At 41.5% G+C, this 24,751-nt stretch overlaps 1 protein-coding gene across 1 annotated transcript in view; it reads right to left on the reverse strand.

Moving 5' to 3' along the window:
- Positions 1–10,510: 10,510 nt before the first annotated feature.
- Positions 10,511–24,751, reverse strand: part of SEL1L2 (SEL1L2 adaptor subunit of SYVN1 ubiquitin ligase) — a 65,369-nt gene continuing 51,128 nt past the window's right edge. The window contains exons 13-14 of the mRNA XM_081832293.1: positions 16,307–16,435; positions 10,511–16,174 (exon numbers count right to left, since the gene is read on the reverse strand). Of these exons, the coding sequence (XP_081688419.1) occupies positions 16,052–16,174; positions 16,307–16,435 (252 nt within the window). The 3' untranslated portion in view covers positions 10,511–16,051. The remainder of the gene's footprint in view (positions 16,175–16,306; positions 16,436–24,751) is intronic.

A 24,751-nucleotide genomic window follows, 5' to 3' on the forward strand; every position in this document is an offset into this window, starting at 1 on the left:
TATGATACTTGTCTTTCTCTGATTGACTAATTTCACTTACCATAATACCCTCTAGTTCCGTCCATGTCATTGCAAATGGCAAGATTTCATTCCTTTTGATGGCTGCATAATATTCCATTGTATATATATACCACATCTTCTTTATCCATTCATCTGTCGATGGACGTCTTGGCTCTTTCCATAGTTTAGCTATTGTGGACATTGCTGCTATAAACATTGGGGTGCACATACCTCTTCGGATCACTACATTTGTATCTTTGGGGTAAATACCCAGTAGTGCAATTGCTGGGTCATAGGGTAGCTCTATTTTCAACTTTTTGAGGAACCTTCATACTGTTTTCCAGAGAGGCTACACCAGCTTGCATTCCCACCAACAGTGTAGGAGGGTTTCCCTGAGGGGCTTTTTCAAACAGAATATTTCTACCTTCTTCCTGTTGGTTGGAAACCATAGCCATAGGGAGCTTCTGTCACTGAGGGGACTGTGGGACACCCCTTCATCATGTCATGGTGGGAAGATGGCAGTGAGCCACTGGGCGGGATGATCTCAGAAGCATTCAGCCCGGTACTAGGAAGTGGGTCCCAAGACAAGTGGATAGGATTGCTGACCTATCTCCACAATCCCCTCTCTTCCTTCCTTCTTTGCTTCCCTCCCTCCCTCACTCCTTTCCTCCTTCCTTCTTTGTTTCTTTGTTTCTTTCTTCCTTTTTTTTGAAATCCTTTACAATATTGATTTATTTTATCCAGCTATTTTCTAAGTATTTAAATTCCAGTTAGTTAACATACAGTGTAGTATTAATTTCAGGTATACAATACTGTGATTCAACACTTCCATACAACACCTGGTGCTCATCACAAGTGCCCTCCTTAATCCCCATCACCTATTTCACCCATCCCCCCACCCACCTCCCTTCTGGTAACCATCAGATTGTTCTCTATAGTTAAGAGTCTGTTTCTTGGTTTGCCTCTCTCTCTCTCTTTCCCCCCTTTGCTATTTCTCAGACTCCATATTGATGTTTGGGGACTTCTTTTCCCTTCAAAGCTATTTTGGATTTCATTGGTAAGGTGGGCACAGTGTGATTTACCTTAGGTCTCCTAGTCTTAGAAGTGGTCCAGATGCATCATTGCTGTCAGTCCCTGGGCCCCAAAGGAGGGCTCCACAGCCTTACATATTCTGCCTGGACTGCCTTTTACATTTTCCATGGAACATGCCATTTTTTCACAGTCACGGAACATTTAGCATTTAGCAAGTGTTCCTGAATCTTGCAGAAAGTTCCCAGTTATTTGTCCAGGTGACGAGGTTCTGGTTACCAGTCAGATTAGAAGAGGCAGTGCTCTGGAAGACCAAGCGCAGGAATAGATATGAAGTACTCTGTGATCTCTAAGTCAGAACGCCTGCATCATTTCTTGAGAAGCCAACCAAACTTCTCAACAAAGGCAGCTTCGTTTAACCTGTACCAAAGGGTCATAGGTTGGTACAGCCCTTTCTCTAAAGTGCATTCTTGCCAGGCAATGTGCCAAGCCTTTGATGTGCATTCTCAGTCATTTCATCCTCACAGCTCCTTATGAGGTAGATGCTAGTACGATTGTCCCTATTTTTCGGAGGAGGAAACAGTCTCAGGAAGACTGCTCTCCAGAGTCACATAAATGGCAGAGCCAATATGTGATTTCAATCTCATAGGTGACAAACCTAGTGCGATTAACAATTTCATTATGCTGCCTCCTCTGGGAGGGCAAAGCCTTCTAAGGGCTACCATTCTTTCGCTCTTTCTAAGTATTTAAATTCCAGTTAGTTAACATACAGTGTAATATTAGTTTCAGGTGTACAATATAGTGATTCAACCTGTCACAACCACTCTATGCTCCAACCAGCAAATTGGAACCAGGCAGGCAATTCCATCCACTGTCTCCAGAACATGCTCAGCCCTGTGCTTGAATCTGTTGCTGCAGAGCTGCCGGCCCTCAGAACTCTTCTGTGTCCCTCCCACTCTACACTCAGCCATCCTTTAAACTGAGCTTGGGATGCCTGAGTGGCTCAGTCGGTTAGGGGTCTGCCTTTGGCTTAGGTCATGATCCCGGGATCCCAGGATCAGCAGGGAGTCTGCTTCTCCCTCTGCCCCCCACCCCACCCGTGCTCTCTCTCTCAAATAAATAAAATCTTTTAAAAATTAAAAATAAATCCAGCTCAAGTTCATCTTGCTTTCTTGTCCCAGACTATCTTGAACTTTTCTCTCTCCTTTAGCACTTTATATGTTATTTCCCATCCTTGAGTTCTGCCTCTTCAGCTAAATATTCAGTTCTTTGAAGTATTGGCATTGCTGTAACCAGGGTTTCATATGCCTCAGGGAACTCCCAGATGGAGTCACTGCCAAGCAGACAATGGGATTCTATGAGCACAGCAAACAGCGGGAGACTGGAAAGACCAGCAGTCCAGTTGCACTGGGCATATTCAGCTGCAAATCCTAAGAATCAGCCACTTGTTTGGACTTCAAGGCTAGACTCTTATTCTAGTGGAATCTGGGTATCAAACAAAGCAGTTAGATACGGATAACAGGACAGGAAACAGGGAAGAGTTTGGTCCTAGAGAATAAAACTAGAACTATGACAGGAGGTCAAAGCAGGGCGTACAGCAGTGTTGATGGGGCATTATGCTGGAATGGTAGGTCTCAAGTCCAGGCAAGATGTCCAGCTGTCCTTAGATTCCAGACTTCCAGACTTAATGACCCAATAACTCTTTTATCAAGGAATGCTTTGTAAGACCTTGAACCTGTTTGAGGAAACATTAGCCTAGATAATAGGCATTGTATAGGCTTGTTGAATTGAATAGTTGTGGGAAAACCTACATTCAATTATCAGAATCTACTCACCTGAAAAATTGTTTATGAACTTTCGAAGGGTAGTCCAGTGCAGTGGTTAAGAGCATGGAATCCGACCAGTTGTCCTGAATGTGTGGCCTTTGACAAGTTTCTTGACCCAGTTTCCTCTTCTGTTAAAGAGGGGAGATGATAAGGCTATCCTCCCCAAGGTAGCTGTGAAGATCAAATGAGTTGATAATATATTTGGTTAGAACAGTGCTTGGCACATAATAAGCACGAAATGTTAGCTATTATTATTCTAGACAGAATGAATTTTAGAGATGTTTTCAAGAATAAATTATTGACTTCTGTTGTGATGCTAGCTTACCATTTGTCCTACATAAAATTCCCTCTTGCCCACACAAGAAGACTGATTAATAAACAGACACTGCTTTTAAAGTCACTATCTCTTTTTAAAAAGGAGTAAATTGCACAACCTCAGACAGCTGTTCAGCCTCTATGGCAAAATTCAAATAGATCCCAGTTAAGTGAGATTTGTTCTAATGCTCTGTTAGGTGAAGATTGAATGTTTCTTTTTTAGAGGCACTTGACTTAGACATTATGTTCTGATTAATGAAATACAGGTTAGGATAACTTATTTCACACAAGGACACAATACCAAAAAAAATGTTTCTGTATCAAAACATAGGTACCAATGCTGGATAAAATTAATTGGGTGTCAAAAAAAAAAAAAAACTAAGAATGAAAATAAACCTCACAGCCTAAGGAATAATTCTATTCTTGCCACACATGAAAAGATTTTAAAGCATTTTTCTATTCTAGACTTTTCGTTTCTTGTCTGAGAGGCTAGATTAGAATTGTAAAACTTTTGAGCTACAAGACAACAGAGAAATCTCGTTTTACAGTTGAGGAAACTGAGTTCCCCCGAGGGATGGATTTGCCTGAGGTCTCTAGCTGGTCGAGGAGAGTCAGCACTGAAAGGTAGGTGTTCCAGAGACTTGTCTAGGGACCTGTGGCAGGCTGATGTCCTTCATGCAACCCCAGCAGAGCTGAGGCCCAGCTGCAACACCTCCCCTACGCTGGACTTAGAGTCGAGGAGTGTGCCAAGTGAACATTTTCAAGGTCCGTTGCACCACTAGCGCTCCATTTAAGGGCTTTCCGTATTGAGTTCTCTGCAAAACTTGGATACCCAGCGATGAGAAGGACCTAATCACCGCTCTCACAGAGCTCACCCCTGGGCTGACTGGAGACCACCGCGAAGCTTACATAGTGTGGTTTTTTTGCAACCAACAGTATTTTGATTGAGACGCTTGTGTGAAGGCGCTATACAAAATAGTGCGTGGCGATTCTCAGATAAATAGGGCAAGGACCCTGCCTTCATTTTAGTGGTACAGGTTAACACAGGTGCTCCCCTATAGTGTGCGACAGACTCTGAGAAATGCCAGGAAAGAGGTCTGACTAAAGCACGTTGAGAGCTCAGAGGAGAGAGATGATGGGCAGCCTGTGTGGGGTGGGGTGGGGATGGTATCAGGGAAGACTCTGTTAATTTTGTTGTTTATTCCACCAAATCATTGGGCACCTACTAGGTCTCAGACATCGTGCCAGGTGCTGAGATGTAATGATGAAGGAGTTGCAGCCTTTACGGGCCTTCAACTAGGGCAGAACAACAACAAAAAATGCAGGATTTTTTTCAATTCTAAGTGCTGTCCGTTGTGAGTCGTATCCTAATTTTAGAGATGTTAAATTTTTGGAGAAATATGTATTTTAGAATTAATGAAATAAGATAGGAATAGATAACCCAGAGTGCTTTCTTTTTTTATTTTATTTTATTTTATTTTATTTATTTTATTTATTTGACGGAGACAAAGCGAGAGAGGGAACACAAGCAGGGGGAGTGGGAGAGGGAGAAGCAGGCTTCCCGCTGAGCAGGGAGCCCGACGCAGGGTTCAATCCCAGGACCCTGGGATCATGCCTTGAGCCGAAGGCAGACCCTTAACGACTGAACCACCCGGGTGCCCCCCCAGAGTGCTTTCTATGGCCCAGACAGAGTAAGTGATTACACATACCAAGTTCTTGTCTCAAGGTTTACTTCAGCGGAACCCAAACTGATAATAGGGAGTTTGACCTTCATCCTGAAGGCAATGTAGAGTCATTGAAGAGTTTTAATAGAGGGAGTGATACATCATTTCTTTTTGAAAAAGATCACTCTGAATACAGTGTGAGGAATGCCACAGGGGAGACAGAACATTTAGGTCCAGAGAGCTAAGAGTCCAGAGAGGTGGAGGCATCCCGAATGGAGGGACAGATGGTGATGAGGGTGAGTGTAGACTGAAATGTGAGGATGAGAGATCTAGGAGGTGGTAATCAGTAGGAACCCATGACTGATTGATTGGCTTGGAAGCTGGGGAGAGGATGGAGAATGCTGGATGAAATGGTCCAGGAAGAATGTATCCAGTGAGAAGTAAATACCACACAGACAGGGAACTTCCTTCCCATTGGAGCTGGCCATTAAAGACCAAGACTTTTTAGAAAACATTTTTCCTAATTACCCCCTACTGTCATTATAAATGTTGTATAGGTTTATTGTGGACATTTGGGGAAATAACAATTCTTAAAACCCTGAAATCCTATCAATCACCATTAAAATTTCAGTGTGTATCTCTCCAGTATTTTACTAACTACGAGCTACTTAGATAATAAAAATCAAATATGCTATATCATTTGGCATCCTGCCTTTTTCACATATCATACTGTGGGCATTTTCCTGTAAATCTTTAAAAAACATAACTTTTTAATGACAATGTATCATGTGAGTAAGGGATTTCTGTTTTGTAGGGTTATATTTTTTTCAATATTTTTCGCACTATAGACAACTATAAGATGAATAGCATAAATTACCAGGAGTGGAATTACTAGGTTAAAATGCATGAACATATTTAGGGTTCTTGATAATTATTGTCAAGATGCACCCCTAGTGAAGTTGTACCAATATATATCTTCTATTAGCTGGGTAGAAGACAGCTCCAGAAAGGCAAAGATTTTGGTCTGTTTTGCACATTGTCATACTCTCAGCACCTAGAAAATACCTGGCTCCTAGTGGATATTCAACAATTACTGAATGTTTAAAAATTACAGATAAATGAAGAGTGAGTGAATGAATGTCTTACTGCATCCTCACTACACTATTTCAGTTATAATTATTTAATGGATCTTTGCCAGTTTGGTAAGTGAATAATGATATATTATTGTTGTTTTCCATAATATTGCTTTGATCATCATTAAGTGTGAGATCATGTATTTTCCTGTGAAACATGGTGGCTAGTTCTGGCATTTGATAAGATTCAAGTTCACATACACTTACTAGCTGTGCAATTTTTGAGTCTTGCAAAATGCTTCAGTAAGCCTGTTATCTCCTTTTAAAATGGAAATGATAATCATACCCCCCTTTATAGAATCACTGTGAAGAAGAATAATATAATGTATAATGCATAGTGCCTGCAAATATAATGCATAGCACAAATAAATGTTGATCATGTTTTAAATTGTTTGTCTTTTCATGTCCTTTCCCCACTTTTTTCTATTTCACAGTTTATTTTAAACATTAAGGACCTTAACTCTCTGACATATTCATTCCATACAGTTTCCCACATTTCTGTCATTTTGTATATGGTGGCTTTCTTAATGTACCAAAATTGTATTTTATTTCTACTCATATCTGTACAGATTTTCTTTTGTGATAACTTTCACTGCTTTGGTGCTTAAAAAATATTTCTTCATGCTGGGATGTTAAACATTTTTCTTGATTGTTTTATTTTTTTCTAGGTTATTTCTTAATGCTTCTGTATAAAATGGTTTACTCTATCTGTTATTTATTTTAATTAGGCTAGTCTAGCCTAGGGAGTAGTTACAAATAAACTCTGAAGTACCAGTGTCTTGCACAGCAAAAATTAATTTCTCATTCAGGACGAGTCTTTAGGAATGGGGGGAGAGGCCTCTATCTAGTGCCTCAGCGATCCATGTTCCCTCCATCTTGTGCGATCTCATCCTGTGGTTTCTAAGGTTTTCTTGACAGGAAAAGGAGGGATGGAAGAAGCACACCAGCTTTTGATTGCCTCAGCCTACAGGTGACAAATATCACATCCACTCACGGTTCATTGGGCTAGTCACAGTTGGTCTAGTCACTAAACTAGTCACATGGGCCCAGCCTAGCCCCTGGGGCAGCTGGGAAATTTAGGAGAGCATGTGGAAAACGTACTGATAAGCACCAAATGTCTATGCTAGAGGGAGTGAGGGAATAACCTAATTTTTTTTTCCCCCTAGTCAATTGTCCCAGCCTCCCTTTTCTTTTAATTTAGAGATATTTAAAGTTAAATTTAAAGAATAAAATAACATTCCTATTCTCCAAACCCCACCTTAATAACTTAAGATTTCATCACATTTGTGTCCATTTTTTTATAACAGTTTTATTTGCCATAAACTTTGCCCTTTTAAAGTGAACGATTCAGTGGTTTTTAGTGCTGCCACAGAGTCCTGCAACCATTATCAATATCTAATGTTCGAACATTTTTGTCGCCTCCAAAAGAAACACTGAACCCATTACTAGTTGCTTCTAGACTCCCCCTCTCCCAGGCCCTGGCAATAACTAATCTACTTTCTGTCTCTATGAATTTGCCTATTCTGGATATTTCTTGGAAATGGAATCACATAACATGTGACCATTTGTGACTGGCTTCTTTCACCTAGCATATGGCTTTTAATGTTCATCCACATTGTTGCAAGTATCTATACTTCATTCCTCTTTATTGTTGAATAATATTCCATAGTATGAATATACCACATTTTAAAAAATCCATTCAGAGTTGGTGGACATTTGAGTTATTTACACTTTTTGGCTATTAAGGATAATGCTGCTATGAACATTTGTGTATAAATATTTGTGTAAACATGTGTTTTCAGTTCTCTTCTGTATATACTAAGAGGTAGAATTTCTATGTCATATAGTAACTATGTTTAACTTTTGAGAAACTACCAGACTGTTTTTCACACAGTGTGTTCTGATGTTGCTGGGTAGAGTGTCTATACATATCTATTAGATCTAGTTGGTTAATAGTGCTGTTCAAGTCTTCTAGTCTCTTGTGATCTTCTGCCTAGGTATTCTATCCACTACTGAAAGTGGGTATTGAACAACTATTATTGTTGAATTTTCTGTTTTTTCCTTCAATTTTGTCAGTATTTGCTTCATGAACTTTGGGTTCCTATTGTTAGATACATATATGTTTATGATTGTTATGTTTTTCTGATAAATTGGCCCTTTTTCATTATAAAATATCCTTATTTGTCTCTAAAAACAACTCTTAAAGTTTATTTTGTCTGATATTAGGATAGCTACTCTTGCTCTCTTTTGGTTCCTGTTTGCATGGCATATCTTCCTGCAATCTTTAATTTTAAACCCATTTCTGTCTTTGAATCTATGTGTGTTTCTTGTAGACAACATGTAGTTGGATTTTAGGAAATCCATTAAGTCCCACTGCAGAGACAATCACAGTTGACATCCATTTTCATGTGTGCTCTTGTAGAATTTTCTAATATATTATATATATAAATACATACTTCTCAGTTTTTATACAATGGGATCAAACTGCATAAACTACTTTGAAATATGCTTTTCCCCCCATATCACAATAGAATGTGATATTTCCATGTCAGTAAATATTGATATATGGCATTTAAAATCATTCTATGTTGTCTTGACAATTCACTTTACCAGTCCATCATATTTAGGTGATTTTCACCTCTTTGTCATTATTAGTAACACAATGGAGATACCATCCTTATAACTAATTTTATACATATTTATAGTTATTATTTAGTGTAAATGTCAAGGTGAAATTGATATAAATTAACAAACCACCCACTGCAGCTGAGGCATACCAGAGTGCCTATTTCCACACACTTTGGTTGTTTTCATGAGATCATTTCTAAATGATGCAAATGTAAAGTCCAGCCTGGAATGGGAGCAGTTTTTGCCATGATTGTCAGTTCCTGGTTGCTCAATAATTTAGCCTCCTCTTTTCTTAGTTAAATTAATAGTTTTAATTTAATGGCATCCTTTATGGACTAAAATAGTGAAAAGGCCAGTACAGAGAGAAGCTAGAAACAGAACCAGAAGGTTGTCATATTTGAGGGCAAGTAGTTTATTTGGAAAGGGAGTGGGAAAGTGAGGGAGTGGAAAAATGGAAGGGAGGAAAGTCGTTAAAAAATGGATTAGTGAGTAAGTTACCACAGTGGACTACTGCGGTTCAGTCCTGCTGGACACCTTCTGTGTGACCTTGGGCAAGTTGCTGATCTGTTCTCTGAGCCAGGATATTCTTATCTGGAAGATGTGACAATTCTTTCATCAACAGATTATTTTAGTTTGGGTTTTCCCAGAAGAAGACCCTGAGAAGAGAAGCTTTTGGAGTTTGGGGAACTATAAACACTTCAGGTACATTGTGCCTCTGGAAATGTATGTTCAGCACATGACTGTTTTCCTCCAGTTAGCTCTAGTGGAATCACTGTTTCTAGTTTTATGTTTTCCTGTCAATAACAAGCTATTGTTACAATGACACATTTATTGTTGCTATGCATTGGTACCTTTTCTTACGAAAAGGATACACCTTAGAGGAGGTAAATAGTTTTTCCATATTAATCATATACAAGCAAAATACTCCATGGGGAAAGAATTCATTCTGGCCGAGTAAGGAATGAAGGGAAGATAGAAGTGGTGGGAAAACCTCCCACAGGGAGCAAAATTTAATGGGAAATCCAAGATATATGTCTCCACCCCTCCTGCATTTTCTTTGCAGGTGTTTTTTTGTGGCTGTGGAATAGAGTTGGCCAAGACTATTTTTATGAACCCATTACAAACTGAAGGGGCGTTTTCTAACCTGCCAGAGGTAGGGAGTCCATCTTGGCTCTGAAGCTGCATATGTGCACTGCATTGACATTTCCGTGGCTTTGGGATTGTAGACTCTTGTAACCTTTGTACTCTCCTGAGAAAGAAACTGGCAAGGCCCGCGGGGTAAGTGGCTTGATGGGCCCACAGCAGTAGTTCCTGCCACTTAGAGTTGGAGCTTTTGGTTTGCTTGTTCCTGGCTTGGAGCACACTTCTCAGTAATGACATTGTCAGGTGGGGATTTCTGGGTGATAAAACAGGACTCTCGGTGCCTAGATTTGTGTTGAGGCCCAGAGGCTGAGAATTGACCAAAGGAGCCACTTTTCTAAGCTGAGGGCCTAGGTGTTCTCTATGGATTTGCAAAGCAGTGGAGAGTGGGGGCTGGGGTATTTGAAGCCTGAAGCAGGATGGTGGAGGCAACTTTTTCTTGCAGGGAGTTTTCTGATTGCTGTTGTATTTCCCAAGGGGGATGGAGAGAGGGAGCTCAGCCATCAACTGTAACCAAAGGAGAGGGGCACAAAGGAAGCTGCGTGCAGAACTTGATCTGCCATGCCTGGAGTGTGGGGGAGAGTGAACTGGAGTGTGACAGATGCCCAGTGGGGAGAGGCCGGGGCTACCTGCCGGAGGGGAGAGAGAGAATGAGACCAACAGAGTAAGAAGGGCATTCCCTTCCTCCTCACTCGGGTCCCAGGCTAATGCAGGCAGGTCACAACCTACTGACTGCACTCAGTTCTTTCAACATACTTCTTTTTTTTTTTTTTTTTAACATACTTCTTATATTTGTTAGTCTATTTACTTTCTTGCATCTGCATTTCCTTTTGATACAGAGACTGTTTGTGAGCTAGTATCAAATACCATGATTCCGCTTTCATGCATCCGCCTCTAATGGGCTGTCCTTAGACCTGGTGGCACTTCCATGAAGAGCAGGGGCAAGAATGTGTGTTCCACAGGGACCAGATAAAGGACACAAGGATAGGGGCCAGCCTAGAGCTACCTGGAGAGGGGATACTGCATTAGTTTCCTGGAATTATATAAAAATACCCCAAGATTGGTGGCTTAAAATGACAGGTATTCATTCCTTCACAGTTCTTGAGGTCAGAAGTCTGAAATCAGGGTGTTGGCCAGACCACATTCCCTCCATATGCTCTAGGGGAGAATCCATCCCTTGCCTCTTCTGGCTTCTGGTGGCTGCGGGCATTCCTTGGCTTGTGGCTGCATCACTCCAATCTCTCTGGTCACATTGCCTCCTCCTCTTCTGTCTGTGTCAAGTCTCCTCTGCCTCTCTCTTATAAGGATATTTGTGATTGGATTTTTAGGTCTCCCTGGATAATCAAGGATAATCTCCCCATCTCAATAATCCATAATGTGATCACTTCTGCAAAGTTTTGTTTTTGACATAGAAGGTCACATTTATAGGTTCCAGGGATTAGGACATGGATATCCTTGGGGGGCCATTATTCAGCCTACCATAGGTACCGAGTCCCACCAGAGAGTCTATTGGATGGACTGATGGATGAGCAGGGATTTTGGGCCCAGGAGGCCTCACTCATGAAGCAGATGCTTTTCCTGGTCAGCTCTGATTTCAGTTATAACCATGGAGGGCCTTTTCCTGCAACCTCAGACTCCTGCTAGCTGTGCCCAATGTTGAGGGAAGATACAGGTCTTTGTTCTATCTCAGAGACTTCCCCAAAGCCTCTGCGAAATAGCCTGGAAGGGATGAGGGGTAGTTATTGCAGCCCAGAGCAAACCTCAGATGGAGGAGGTAGATGATGGGCAAGGGCCTGGGCCTCTCATCTTCAGACAGACAATTCTGGGAGATAGAGTGTAAACTTTTCAGATCTTGGTAGGACCCACCCCTATTGCCCACAGCAATGACCTCAGTAATGCACTTTTTTTATGGCTTTTCATCCTTCTCACTCCCTCACTCTGAGTTCTAGGATCACCTTCCAACTGAATTGTCAAAACACAAATCCTTGTCTCAGGCTTTGCTCTCAGGTCTCCCAAACAAAAAAAGGTTCCCAGCAGTGGAATCCCCAAGAAAGCCACAAAACTGCTCCATGGGAACTGACATGGTGAACTTCCATGCTCAGTGAGCACGTTTTGCAGGATTTCTTCTGGGCAGGTTTAGCATAATCTGTCTTAGTTCTTAAGCCACATCTCTTGCCACCCCAACTCCCTCTACCATGGAGGAGCCAGAAGCAGGGAGGCTGGGGATAGGGGAGGAAAGAGCCCAAACTGACCATTTCCCCTACTCCCTTCCTCCTCACTCAGGGGTCTACTTGCTACATTCAGTTCTTTCAACATACTCCTTACATTTACCAATCCATGTACTTTGCTTGCATCTACATTTCTTTTTGAGACAGAACCGATTCATCAGTTAGTATCAAAATACTATGATTCTACTTTTAAGTATCCTCTGCTAATGGTCACACTATTCTGAAGAGTAATCAGATCATTGGGGCATGTCTATACAATGGAAGAAGAATACTACCTCTCAGACAATCCTGTCTTCCAAGATAAGTAGCTCAGTGCCTCAGTGAGTTTATATAACCCTTGGTAGGTGTTTTTTCCCCCTTGGTAGGTTTTTAGATTGTCTATTTATAGTAGGTAGGTTAAATATGGTTACAAATTCTTTGTTGCTACTTCCATTGAGAGATGGAGTCTAATGCTTGGCCAATAGAATGTGGCAGAAATGATATTCTGGAATTTTCTGAGGCTTGGTCTTAGGAAACCTGCAGCTTCTGCCTGGGTCCCATGACTCTGTCCATTATGTTGAAGAGATCATGACCTATAGGCACTCTGGTCATCCCTCACAGCTAAGTCCGGCCTTTCAGCCACCTTACCAAGGTGCCAGGGATCTAAAAATGTCTTGGACTCTCTAGAACAGCCTGTCCACAAGCTGGACACCAACAAGTGAATAGAAGAATCACACAGCCACTCCCTGCCTAAAATGCCTGAGAGATAATGATGGTTGTGGTAAGCCACTGAGGTCTGAGTAGTTTGTTAAGCAGCAAGAAATAACTGGAACAACAATATGGAGGAAAGAATTTTGGAGTCGGGTCTGGACTCAAATTCTAGCTTCATTATTTATTATGATGTGATCACATTGTTGTGTGATCTTAACAAGTTACATAGCTTCTCCTAGCCTTGGTTTCCTCCTGTGGGAGACAGAGGTAGTTATATCTACTTCCAGCCCCATCATGAAGACGGAATGAGAAAAAGAGTCTGACACATAGCGGGTGTTCCACAGAGTTCCTCTTTCCTCTTCTCAGCCTCCACACCCTCTTCTCAGTGCTTCCTGGGATTCCCAGAGAAGGCCTGCAGCAAGCCGTACCATCTGCCTCTGCTTCCCGCGGGACTTTATTCTCTTCTTGATTTTTCCCAGCCACTCATGGCCGCAGCTGTTAAAACCCACCACTTAAGATGTTGGGGAAAGCACAGAATTCCCAAAGCATGCTCCTCATAAAATGACTCTGGACCCTTGTTCTAGAAAAAAAAAATAATTATACTTGACTTTTAAAAGATTTATTGACTTGAATACATACTCTGCTTTAATAAAGAACCAGGGAAGGAAATGTAGAGAGAAAAGGGAGTTACAAAGAAAACTGGATTTAAAAAAACAAAAAGCTTGTAGTCAAGGAAGCTATCAGTTTTTGTTTAAAGCTATCAGAAGCAGAAGGAATAGGGGCTCTGTGTGCCGGTAGAGGAGGTGGTATTGTCATAAGCCGAAGGTAGAAGAGGCGGACAGGCGGGAGGCTCCTTCGCCCTTGGCCAGTCGTCAGGCAGGTGCATGGGTGCGGCAGGCCCCTGAGAGCACCGGCTGCCTCTGCAGCAGCTCCAGACAGGAGGCCCAGAAATGGACACTTGAATGATTCAAACACCCTAAGCCGCTTATGCTTTTAACGGCTTTGCCACATTTACTTGGCACAATTAGCAGAAATGGGAAATTGATGAGCTCACACTGCCCTTGCTCCTGTATTTCTGACAGTGCTCTGCACTACACAGCAAGCCACAGAGTCGCCCTTTCTTCCCTGCCGGCAGCTCTTTCCACAAGCTTTACCTCTAAGAAACTCAATCTTCATCCAGACTTTGAGCCAGGACCCCCCCATTTGCTTTCCATACTCCCGTCTTTGTCCTTATCCCCTCCTCTGACGTGCTCCCACTGCAGACACCTGTGGGATGTAATTCACCACTGGCCTGTTAGGCCCTGACCCGAGGTTTGGATGCCTGTTCCTTCTTTGCATGTTTGTAAATGAAAGTTCCATCAGAAGTGGAACTCTATTCACGGTAGCCAAATTATGGAAAGAGCCCAAATGTCCATCGACTGATGAATGGATAAAGAAGATGTGGGATATATATATATATATATATATATATAATGGAATATTGCCCAGCCATCAAAAAGAATGAAATCTTGCCATTTGCAACGACATGGATGGAGCTAGAGGGTATTATGCTAAGTGAATAAGTCAGTCAGAGAAAGACAAATACCATATGATTTCACTCATATGTGGAATTTAGGAAACAAAACAGATGAACATATGGGAAGGAGTTAAAAAGAGAGGGGAAAAAACCATGAGACTCTTAACTATAGAGAACAAACAGGGTTGATGGAGGGAGGTGGGTGGGGGATGGGCTACATGGGTGATGGATATTAAGGAGGGCACTTGTGATGAGCAGGGGTGTTATATATAAGTGAGGAATCACTGAATTATACTCCTGAAATAATATTCCACTGCATGTTAACTAGAATTTAAAAAGAAATTTGAAAAGGAAAAAAAAAAGGAAGTGGAAATCTCCAGTAAGTGAGAGAGTCTGTCCAGGAAATTCTAAACACTTGGACCTCAGAAAGGTGTGGATTAGTTCATGGTCAAATAAATGACTATGGCTAGTATTTGTACATGCAATGTTTATAAAGCATTTTTGAAGTTAGACTTACGTTAAGCCTCACAATTCTCCAGTGAGGTAGGAAGTAATTCCATTTTATGGGGGAAAAACTGAGGTTTAGAGAAATTGTGCCCAAAGTCATACATAGAGCTACTGAGGGACAGAGCTGGACCTCAAATCCAAGTTGTTTGGTTCTAAATTCAGTATTCTCTCACCATTTCATTCTACTTTCTGGTTACAATGAACATTATTAATTAACTCTTTTCCCGTCCCTGGGTTGGATTTTCAAGTAGGCGAGCATGACTTTTTTCCTAACATCCAGGATTTTGGCTGGAGAACTAACTGCAGGGCACTGAAGCCACACAGATTGTTATCAACTCAGCTGTCCCCATATTCCAGTCAATTTTCCATGAGCTTTTAAAGAGTATTAGAAGTTACCATTTGTGGAGTTCATTCTAGAACACCAGACCCTGTGATAGTTCCTTAACATACATTATCCCATTAATCCTTGTACCAGCTCACTGAGATCTTCCCATTTTGCAGATCAGGAGACTGAGGCTCAGAGATGTCAAATAGCTCATGAGCTATGGAGCTGAGATTCAAGCCTGACCCTTGACAGGAGTCCTGGGCCTCCTGCTCTCTCCTTGGCCACCCTACCCCCAGCCCCAGGTCCTTGCTCTCCCTGCCACAGGAGACAGGGAACCAGACTCTTCAGCTCTGTCCTCTCCCTCTATGGGTACTCCAGAGGGGATTGCCCAGGGAGAACAGGGAGGGATGGTAGAGAGGGGTACAATGCTGGACAGACCCAGGTGGTGCTGTTCACTGCACAAGTGCTAAGGGGAGCTTTGATAGAGGGTCCCCCAGTGATGAGTGTGAGTCCATCCCCCAGCACAGCATGCCACAACGAACTTTCACTCATCAGAGCTACAATGTGGTTCACAGAATCACAGGATCATTCCTGCAAGATGAAGGGTCTATTTGTAAATTTGTGTCTTTATCAGATTCTGAGGGATCTGTGTTCCTGCCCTTCCAAAACTCCCCCTCCTCCCCACTTCTGTATGTATGAAAGAGCCAAGAAACCCATTTGTCCTCTTGAGAGGGGAAAGGCTGTTATAACAACATGAAAATGGGTGGCCTTTATCCTAACTAGGGACTAGATCTCCAAGACAATAAGTTTATAAGGAAACCTCTGGTGACCAGTCTCCAGCACCTCACTCCGCCACAAGTGGTCACCACAACTAAGCAGGAAGTCTGAAATGGTTTCTGACGACAGGTCCCAAGCTTTGTCCATTTTCCATCACAGGCCTGTGTGGGAAATCTGCAGCAGACTCTTGAGTTTGACGAGGGAATTCTTTATTTAGCGAGGATAACTTGAAGTAAAATGTTGCCATGAGCAGGTTTTCCTATGGTCCAGATCCTACCCATAGTGATTTCTAAGCAAGAAAATCAGCACAGCAACAATTAGGCCAATGACAAATAAATCCCAGTATGGCACAAGGGTGTTGTCCAATTTCATCCATTTCCATCTCATGGTGAACTGCTGGGAGAGACATTCTGTCAAAAAAAATCCAAGCCTTCCACCCTCTCCAGAGCCATCATCACCTCCCATCCCACCATCCAAGTTGTTCATTGTTGTTTTCAGAGATTTGGGACCTATTTGAGACAAACTTACATTAAAAAACAGGATATCTTGGAGCAAATGCACGGTTTCCAGTTTCACGAGGGCGAAGAAAACAGGTACGTGAGCATCCGGACTCGTTTGAGCAGCCATATCATATAATCTCCTGGCCAAGTGAATGTCCTAGAGATAGAAAAACAGCCCCTACTCATTAGGTGCAGATTCTTTAGGGGTAATTCAATGAAAGCCATTGCTTGAAATATCATTATTTATCTTTGGTAGGCCCCCTCCATTCCCACCAAGATATTCATTCAGCCCCTAACCCTTGGAACCTGTGAATGTTATGTTACATGGCAAAGGGGACTTCGAAAATGTCATTAAGGTTACAGACCTTAAGACAGAGAGATGATCCTGGATTACCTACGCGGACTCCATAGAATCCCGCGAGCCCTTAAATACAGTTTTCTCATGGCTGAGGGCAGAAGATGAAAGTCAGATATGGCAGAAGGCTTGGGAAGGGCTCCACTCGCCATGGCTGGAGGGGCCTCTTGAGAAGAATGAGAAGGAATGCGGGCAGCCAGCAAGGAAATGGGACCCTCAGTCCGATAAGCACAGAAAACTGAATGTGCCCAACAATCCGAGGGAGCCTGGAAGTGATTCCCCAAAGCTCCCAGGAAAGAACACAGATTGATTTTAGCCTGGGAGGCCCTACACAGAGGACCGGTCAAGCTCACCCAGACTTCTGACCCACAGAAACTGTGAGATAATGTGAGTTGTCTTAAGCCACTACATTTGTGGTGATTTGTTGCAGCAGCTGTCAGAAACTAACACAAAAAGCTTTCTTGAATACCGCTGGACCAGACCTTAGATATGATTCCTCTTAAAGAGGCAGAACCTAGATACCAACAGTACAGCTCCCCAAACAAATAACAATACAGATACTAAAAAGCGTGTGAGATTCCTAGTTTTCTTCATAGTACTTATCAGACCTGAAGTTCCAGAATTTGTTTCTTCATTTGTCCTTGTCCTCAAGGACCTGGACACCCCGTTAGCCGCTCAATTCCCAGTGCTCAGTGAAGTGCCGAATACATAGCTGGTCTCTGATAATACTTACAGAATGAATGCATAAACTATTTTAGTTCTCAGGCTGGAATTTTATTCCTCAAATGACATACTGTATTTCTAGGGACTTTTTACCCCCACTAAATTATGCCATGGCAGATAAAAAAATTTTTTTCTTTAATTTTCACCTACTTACACTTTGTTTTTATTTGTTTGCTTTATTTGTGCTTGTTTTCCCAAACGAAGTAATGAAAAAGCTAAATAGAGTTGCTTTTAAAGGTTGAAGGGCCTTGGGCCAGTCCCAGAATTGTACTTAGCTGGGTGCCTTTGGATTATTTTCCAGTGGATAAGAAGAGAGATTTTTCACAAACCATGGTTATCCTGTCTCTCTTTGTCTTTCTTCTATGTCTCCCAAACGTCCATTACACAGAATGCAATTGTTGTGAACCCCTGTGGCCCCTGCTAAACCCACTTTTTGGGTGGTATTCTCTCTCAGCTGTGTTCTCCTGGTCATTTCTTAAATTTTTTCCAAAGCTTTGTGGTCCCATAAATTGATTTGTTGGAGAAAGAGGAATGTTCTTGCTTAAAAACTTAAAATGCAGGAGACTATTCTGAACAAATCTTCCTGGCGACAGAGAAAATGGATGCTGTAAAAACTCTAATTTGTGTCTCTAATTCCAACAAATTCAGTGGGTGTTCATTTGAAAGCACCCTGCAGATTATAAGGGCTGAGTCACCCCCACACATGAAAGGCATATTGACTTTAATAGGGCATCCAGGGAACAGCAGGCTTTGTCAGTATCTCAGGCATTTATTCTCATTTGAAGCAGGCAATAGTTATTAATTTATTTCTTGAGGCACAAGCATCACAATTCAGTTGCTTAGCTTATAATAAAAACTAGCAAGAAGTACCATTAAAGTGGAATGGGCTCACTCCTTGCCCCAGGGGCCTCACAATTCTCAGTGGGGGTGGGGCCGGACATGAAAGTCGTTCTTTAAAATTCCCAGAGAAATTCCTGAACCCACAGGCTAATTAGGACAACTCATATAGAAGAAATTTTATTAGTAGGCTGTAGAAAAGACTCCTTGTTCTTTGATCCTTACTTGGGAAAAAAAAAAATCCAAGTTTTCAAACAAAAAATTTCTTTTCAAAAGTGTTTTGATGATGGCTGAGGTTCATTCAATAAGTCCACTGCACACCCAATCCACTGATATTTAACTTTCCTGTGGTACACTTGAGCTTATTTTGCTTTAAATTCACTGACTGAGGAGATGATGTAAACGGATCTGCAGACTCTTCTTAAATAATGTGTTTCCAACTAAAATATCACGTGTGCCAAAGTACTACCCAATGTTCACATGTTCAAAAGAGCTTCTTATAGGGGCGCCTGGGTGGCTCAGTTGGTTAAGCGACTGCCTTCGGCTCAGGTCATGATCCTGGAGTCCCGGGATCGAGTCCCGCATTGGGCTCCCTGCTGAGCAGGGAGCCTGCTTCTCCCTCTGACCCTCCTCCCTCTCATGCTCTCTCTCTATCATTCTCTCTCTCTCTCAATAATAAATAAAAATAAATAAAAATAAAAATCTTTAAAAAAAAAAGAGCTTCTTATAATTCAAAAATACAGAAATCTCCAGCAATTCTCTGGTTTATGAAAATCGTTCAATTACATGATGTGGGAATTTTCCAGCCCTGAATCTTTGGGTGTCATCAAAAATTTCTTATATGGGGACAGAGGTCATTTTTTGAATAATTTAATCTTGCTTTCTTACTATAAATATACCATATTCTAATAGGAGAAAACTTTGAAAACATAGAGATGAACAAATATTAAAAGCCCACCTACAATTTCACTGTACAGAGATAAGTACTGATCATATTTTATATACAACCTTGTAGCATTCCAGCATTTTTATATAGATTCATAGACACACATACTTTTAACTTAGGAATTTTTCACTTTGCATAATATTTTGTCTTTTGCTTTCTTAACAATATATTTCAAACAATATACCATGTCCTAAGATACTCCTTTGTCTATAATATTTTTATTTTTAATAGTTGCATAGTATTTCATATTAATGGATAATGCCATTATTAAATACTTCTACTGTGTGCCAGTCACCACTGTCATTTATTTAAACCTCATGACAATTATATAGGGCAGATGATATTAACTCTACTGTAAAGGTGAAGAAACTGAGGCACAGAGAGGTTAAGTCATTTACCTAAATTCATGGGACTTGTGAGTGGCAGAGCTGAGATTCAAATCCAGGTAGTCTCCTTCTAGCCTGCTCACTTAACCACGGGGCCATAGAATACATAATGCAAAGGTATGCTACCACACGATGGTTTATAGAACATGCCTTCTATTTTGGAGAAGTTTGTTTATTTGTAGGTTTTTTTCTGTAATAAAGTTATCTACATATAATTTTTTTTTAAAGATTTTATTTATTTATTTGAGAGAGAGAGAATGAGAGACAGAGAGCATGAGAGGGAGGAGGGTCAGAGGGAGAAGCAGACTCCCTGCCGAGCAGGGAGCCCGATGCGGGACTCGATCCCGGGACTCCAGGATCATGACCTGAGCCGAAGGCAGTCGCCCAACCAACTGAGCCACCCAGGCGCCCTACATATAATTTTTTTGTTTTGCACACTTCTGATTATTAGGTGATAAGGCATTTATTTCAAGAGAAGTCATGGCCATTTCTAAGAGCTGTGTGTTCTGTCTTGTCATATTTCTTAGAAGGCCATTCTAAATATCTAACTTGAACTTGTCCTTTCCAGAAAATAATTCTATTCTGGTATTTAAAGCTTCAGCTCTAACACTCCATAAGCAGTCAGACCAGACAAATGAGAAATGAAAATGCTTCGTGCCATAATTACTTTTATTTGTGACAGATCTATTTATAATTTATTCAGGGGGTGTGTTTTTTGTTTTCTCTGTAGGATCCCAAAAACGTGTTATCTGGTAGATCTAACTATATACACTGGAAACTCATCTCCAAAGGCTAATTTTCCCCCACCTTTTGTCTTAATTTAGGATAGATTCTTAGTCATTATCTTAAAATATACATGCTTTCTTCCACTACAAAAATTGTCATGTGTTTCTTATGCTTCATGTTATAAAATCACTTTAGAATAGGACCCAATGGTACTGATCCATCCACCTGAATTCATTGTTCCCTCGTTCACATTTTCACAGCACTTTACTTCTGTGATCTTGCACTAGTGCCATTTTAGGACATGTCTCTTCTTCTATAGAAGACTATGAGCTCTTTGAAGGTTGTCTTGTTCTTGTATGCCTAGAACAAGGCACAGTGCCTCCTGACACAAAACAAGCACTTGATAAATATTTGAGTGAAAAAATAAAGAACAGCAAGGCAGAGTACCAGGGTAGTTTGGAAGCAGATGCAGATATCTTTCAAATCTGGGGGCTCATTGAGGGGTTCATGGAGCAGATGATATGGGAACTATTCTTTGAAAAATGCAGGGAGGGGTCTTCAATGGTCAAAACTGTGAGAGGAGATCATTCCAGCAAATGGGCTGATATGACCAAAGGTCAGGAGGCTTTAGTTCAAGGTCTGTGGTTGGGGGTCGGCAGGGCAGGTAAGGAAAAGAAGTCTGGAAGATACATAGGGAAGTAGGGAGGTTAGGTCAAGGAGGGTTTTGAATGCCAGAGTAAGAAGTCGGGACTTCATTAGGCAATAAAAAGTCAATAAGATGTTTTTATTTTTGTGTTTGTTTGCTTGTGTTTTTTTGTGTATATGCATGGTTTTGGGAAGAGTGAGGAGGAGTAAAAATTCCAGATTTGTATTTTATCAAAAATAACCTGGACCTGGTAGTGCTTTGTTAGATGGATTATGTATTAACTAAGGTAATGCCCTAACATCTGTAACAAGTAAACCCCCAAATTTCAACATGGGTATTCCTGGTTGGAGATGAATTTTCTTCACATGGTCACTGAGGGACCCAAACTTCTTCCACCATGTGGTTCTGCCATCCCTTCAAGCCGCTATGTATCCTGCATTCAACCAATGGAAGGGCAAAGAGACTAAGGAGAATCTCCATCTACTTCTTAGCTGCCTTAGCCCAGAGATGACACCCTTCACTTTTACATCCATCCCTTTGGTAAGAACTAGTCACATGGATGAAAGGGAGCTAGGAAATGTAGTCTCTGACTAAGAGACACATCTCAGCAACAAGTCCTCCCTGTGAATTGGGGATTAAAGTCTTTGGCAGACATGGCTTTTTCTGCTGCAGATTTAAAGGAAGAACACTAGAATGGGAGACCACTGAGAAGCCTTTACAATAAGCCGACATGAGTAGAAACTCTGGTCTGAGCCAGGAAACAGACAGAAGGAATGGGCAGGAGGGGATGGGCAACATGTTTTGTTTATGGTTAAATTTCTGAAGCACTTTTGAATCAAGCGTAAATTGAGATAGAGTTTCACAACAACTTGTGAGCTGAGTGCTTATATTTCTACATTAGTTCAGTTCCTCTCCCAGTTTTTCCTCAGGCATTATTTTGTATTCCCAGAACAATGATGCAGTCAGTCTTGGCTCACATTTTAAGTCAAGGAGCTCATTGAGCTTAATTTAAAGTCATAAATTAGGGAATGAGATGCTTCTCAGTGAAGCCATTAGGATAAGTCACCTACATCACCCTAGTCCCGATGTCCTTTCCTAAAGACAGATGAGAACAACAATGACCCATATTTTTATCTTGATTTACCAACGGTTGATGTATATACCTTACTTCCTTCTCCCAGAGGGCTTTATGTTTACAAGACATTTTTCGATACTCAGAGAAATCCTTGTAATGATATTATTATCTTTCCCACTGGTTTGCCTGAGGATTAACTAATAAAGAGGACTGTGAAGTGCCCTGCCGAAGAAATGCTTAATTACTTGATGACTTAAATGTTGTGAAAGTCTGCTCTCCTAATTGCTTTGCTTTCATTAACCATTGCTGGAACAAGCTTTCGGCTTTTAATTATCAGCATATTCATTTTAAGGATTAGAAAAGGTGGTATCTTCTTGTTAATTTGACTATGAGATAGCAAGATTAATAAACTTGGCCCCTGGGTACTTGGTTATTATTTTTCCAATTGCAAAACAGAAGAAATTAATAAAGACAAAGAGCAATGACTCCTCATTAACTAAAAATAAAATCCCCATGTCCGGGTCTGAGTACAGCTCTGTTCTTCGGTTTTGGTTTTTGTTTTTGTTTTTACATGTAGAGACTTCCTGTAGGAAAAAATACACCTGTGACTTTGAGATACTGATCAAAATGAACTACCCATGATTTAACTGGACCTGGACAGGCAAGAACAGAAATGCACCAGAGAGAAATTTCAAAGTTTTTTCTAAGTGTTTGAAATGTATGGCTCGACAACTGCTATTTGACACTGTGAAGAAAGTGCCTGGGAGAGAGGTTTCCTCCAAGGAGGAAAACCAGACCCTCTGACACAGTGGGCCATCTGGGCTCCCGTAGACAGAGTCCTCTTTCGCACAGTTGGCCCTGTGTCCTCCCTGTCCACAGGGTCTTAAGGCAAAACGGTCTCACTGTGGTGAGGGTAAGGCTGTCATGGGGACCAAGTCCTTGAATCACATAGGACAGGTGAGCTAATTTAAATTTAATCTGTAGAGAGGGGTCACTTTTATCCATGAAACACATACTGCTCCTGGCACCATTATTGTTACATTTTGTATGAGGTATGATGAACAAAAGCTTTAATCTTATTGAAACTTAGCAGCCACTCAAATTCTCTTGTGATCTAAATACGAGTCATTGCACACACTGACTACAGAGCCCCTTCACAAAGGCTTATTGTTTTAGTTCTAAGCCTGGGGAGGGGAGGTATCATTGTCCTGTTTTACAGCTGTGGATGAAGGTTGGAAGGGAGTGGGGTGTGGCTAAATGGCATGCAAAGAAATCTTCTGATTAGCTATTTGATCCCATTTTATAAACACAGGAAGCTTGTACCTGCTAAGAATTGGGAAGACAGACTGGATTTGGATTTGAGATCCTTTCCACTGATTAGGGTGCTGGGGATGATGAAAAGTGATCAGCCAAAAGGCAGGCCACAGGGGGAGCTCAGGAAGGCAGGGATTTGGATTGTCGGTGCCTGAATATGAAGCCCCTGGTTGTTGCAGGGTGTACCATTAGCAGTCAGATAGGAAATTCCCCATCAATAACTCAACTACTAGCACAACTGGAAGAAAGAAGAAATTATAGAAAAGCTGATAACCCCCTCATTACTTGGCTCTCAAAATGCAGTTGGGAGTATAAACTCTGATATGAAATATATACTTGAGCACTAAGAAAGACTTGGTGCAGGGCTCACTCTTTACCCCAAAAAACATGGGGTCAGACAGGCCTGGGTTCAAATTCTGACTCCACCACCGATAAGTTTTGCAAAATTGGCCATGGGACTTAACCTCTCTGCACTCTTGGTTTCCTGAGGCATACATTGACTCCTTACCTCGTTGAGTGGTTGTGTGATTTAAATGGCATAGTATAGGGGTGCATGGGTGGTTCAGATGGTTGAGCGTCTGCCTTTGGCTCAGGTCATGGTCTCCAGATCCTGGGATCGAGCCCCGTGTCGAGCTCCTAACTCGGCAGGGAGTCTGCTTCTCCCCCTCTTTCTGCCTCTCCCCCTGCTTGTGCTCTCTCTGTCTCTCTCTCAGATGAATAAATAAAATCTTTAAAAATAAACAAATAAATAAATGGCATAGTATATATAACACACCACATGCCTGGCTATTGCTATCATTATTGATATTTAATACCCTTTTCTCACTGTGTCAGAACTCCATGCCATCTTCTGCCTTAATTACACTTACTAAGGGATTTACCCAATATCTCCTTGTCATGTTAGCTCTCTCTCTCTTTTTTTTAAAGATTTATTTATTTATTTATTTGACAGAGAGAGACACAGTGAGAGAGGGAACACAAGCAGGGGGAGTTGGAGAGGGGGAAGCAGGCCTCCCGCGGAGCAGGGAGCCTGATGCGGGGCTCGATCCCAGGACCCTGGGATCATGACCTGAGCCGAAGGCAGATGCTTAATGACTGAGCCACCCAGGTGCCCCAGCTCTCTTTCTTAATATGCTTTATCTCCTCAAGTAAAGTGTAGTCTTTGAAGGATGGAGATCTATTTTCTTAGGATACCCTAGAGTGCTCAGCACTGTGTCATGTACACAGTTGGTGATTTATAAGACATTTTTAGATTAATGTCACCTTGGTATCCAGCTCTGACCTCATTCCCACTTTCTCCTTGTTTATTGAGAGCTTGAGTGTCAATGGAAATTTTAATGGAAAAAGGCCTGGAGGTGGAAGGGTGTGGGGGCAGGGCCCACTACTATTGCTGAAAAAAGCTTGAAGTTATGAATCTAATTAGCCTAGATTAATTTCAACTCGCTAGTTACGTCTTCAGGCATAA

Source organism: Leptonychotes weddellii, chromosome 10, assembly GCF_054177405.1.
Source record: "Leptonychotes weddellii isolate Sample4059 chromosome 10, ASM5417740v2, whole genome shotgun sequence".
NCBI classification, from domain to species: Eukaryota; Metazoa; Chordata; class Mammalia; order Carnivora; family Phocidae; genus Leptonychotes; species Leptonychotes weddellii.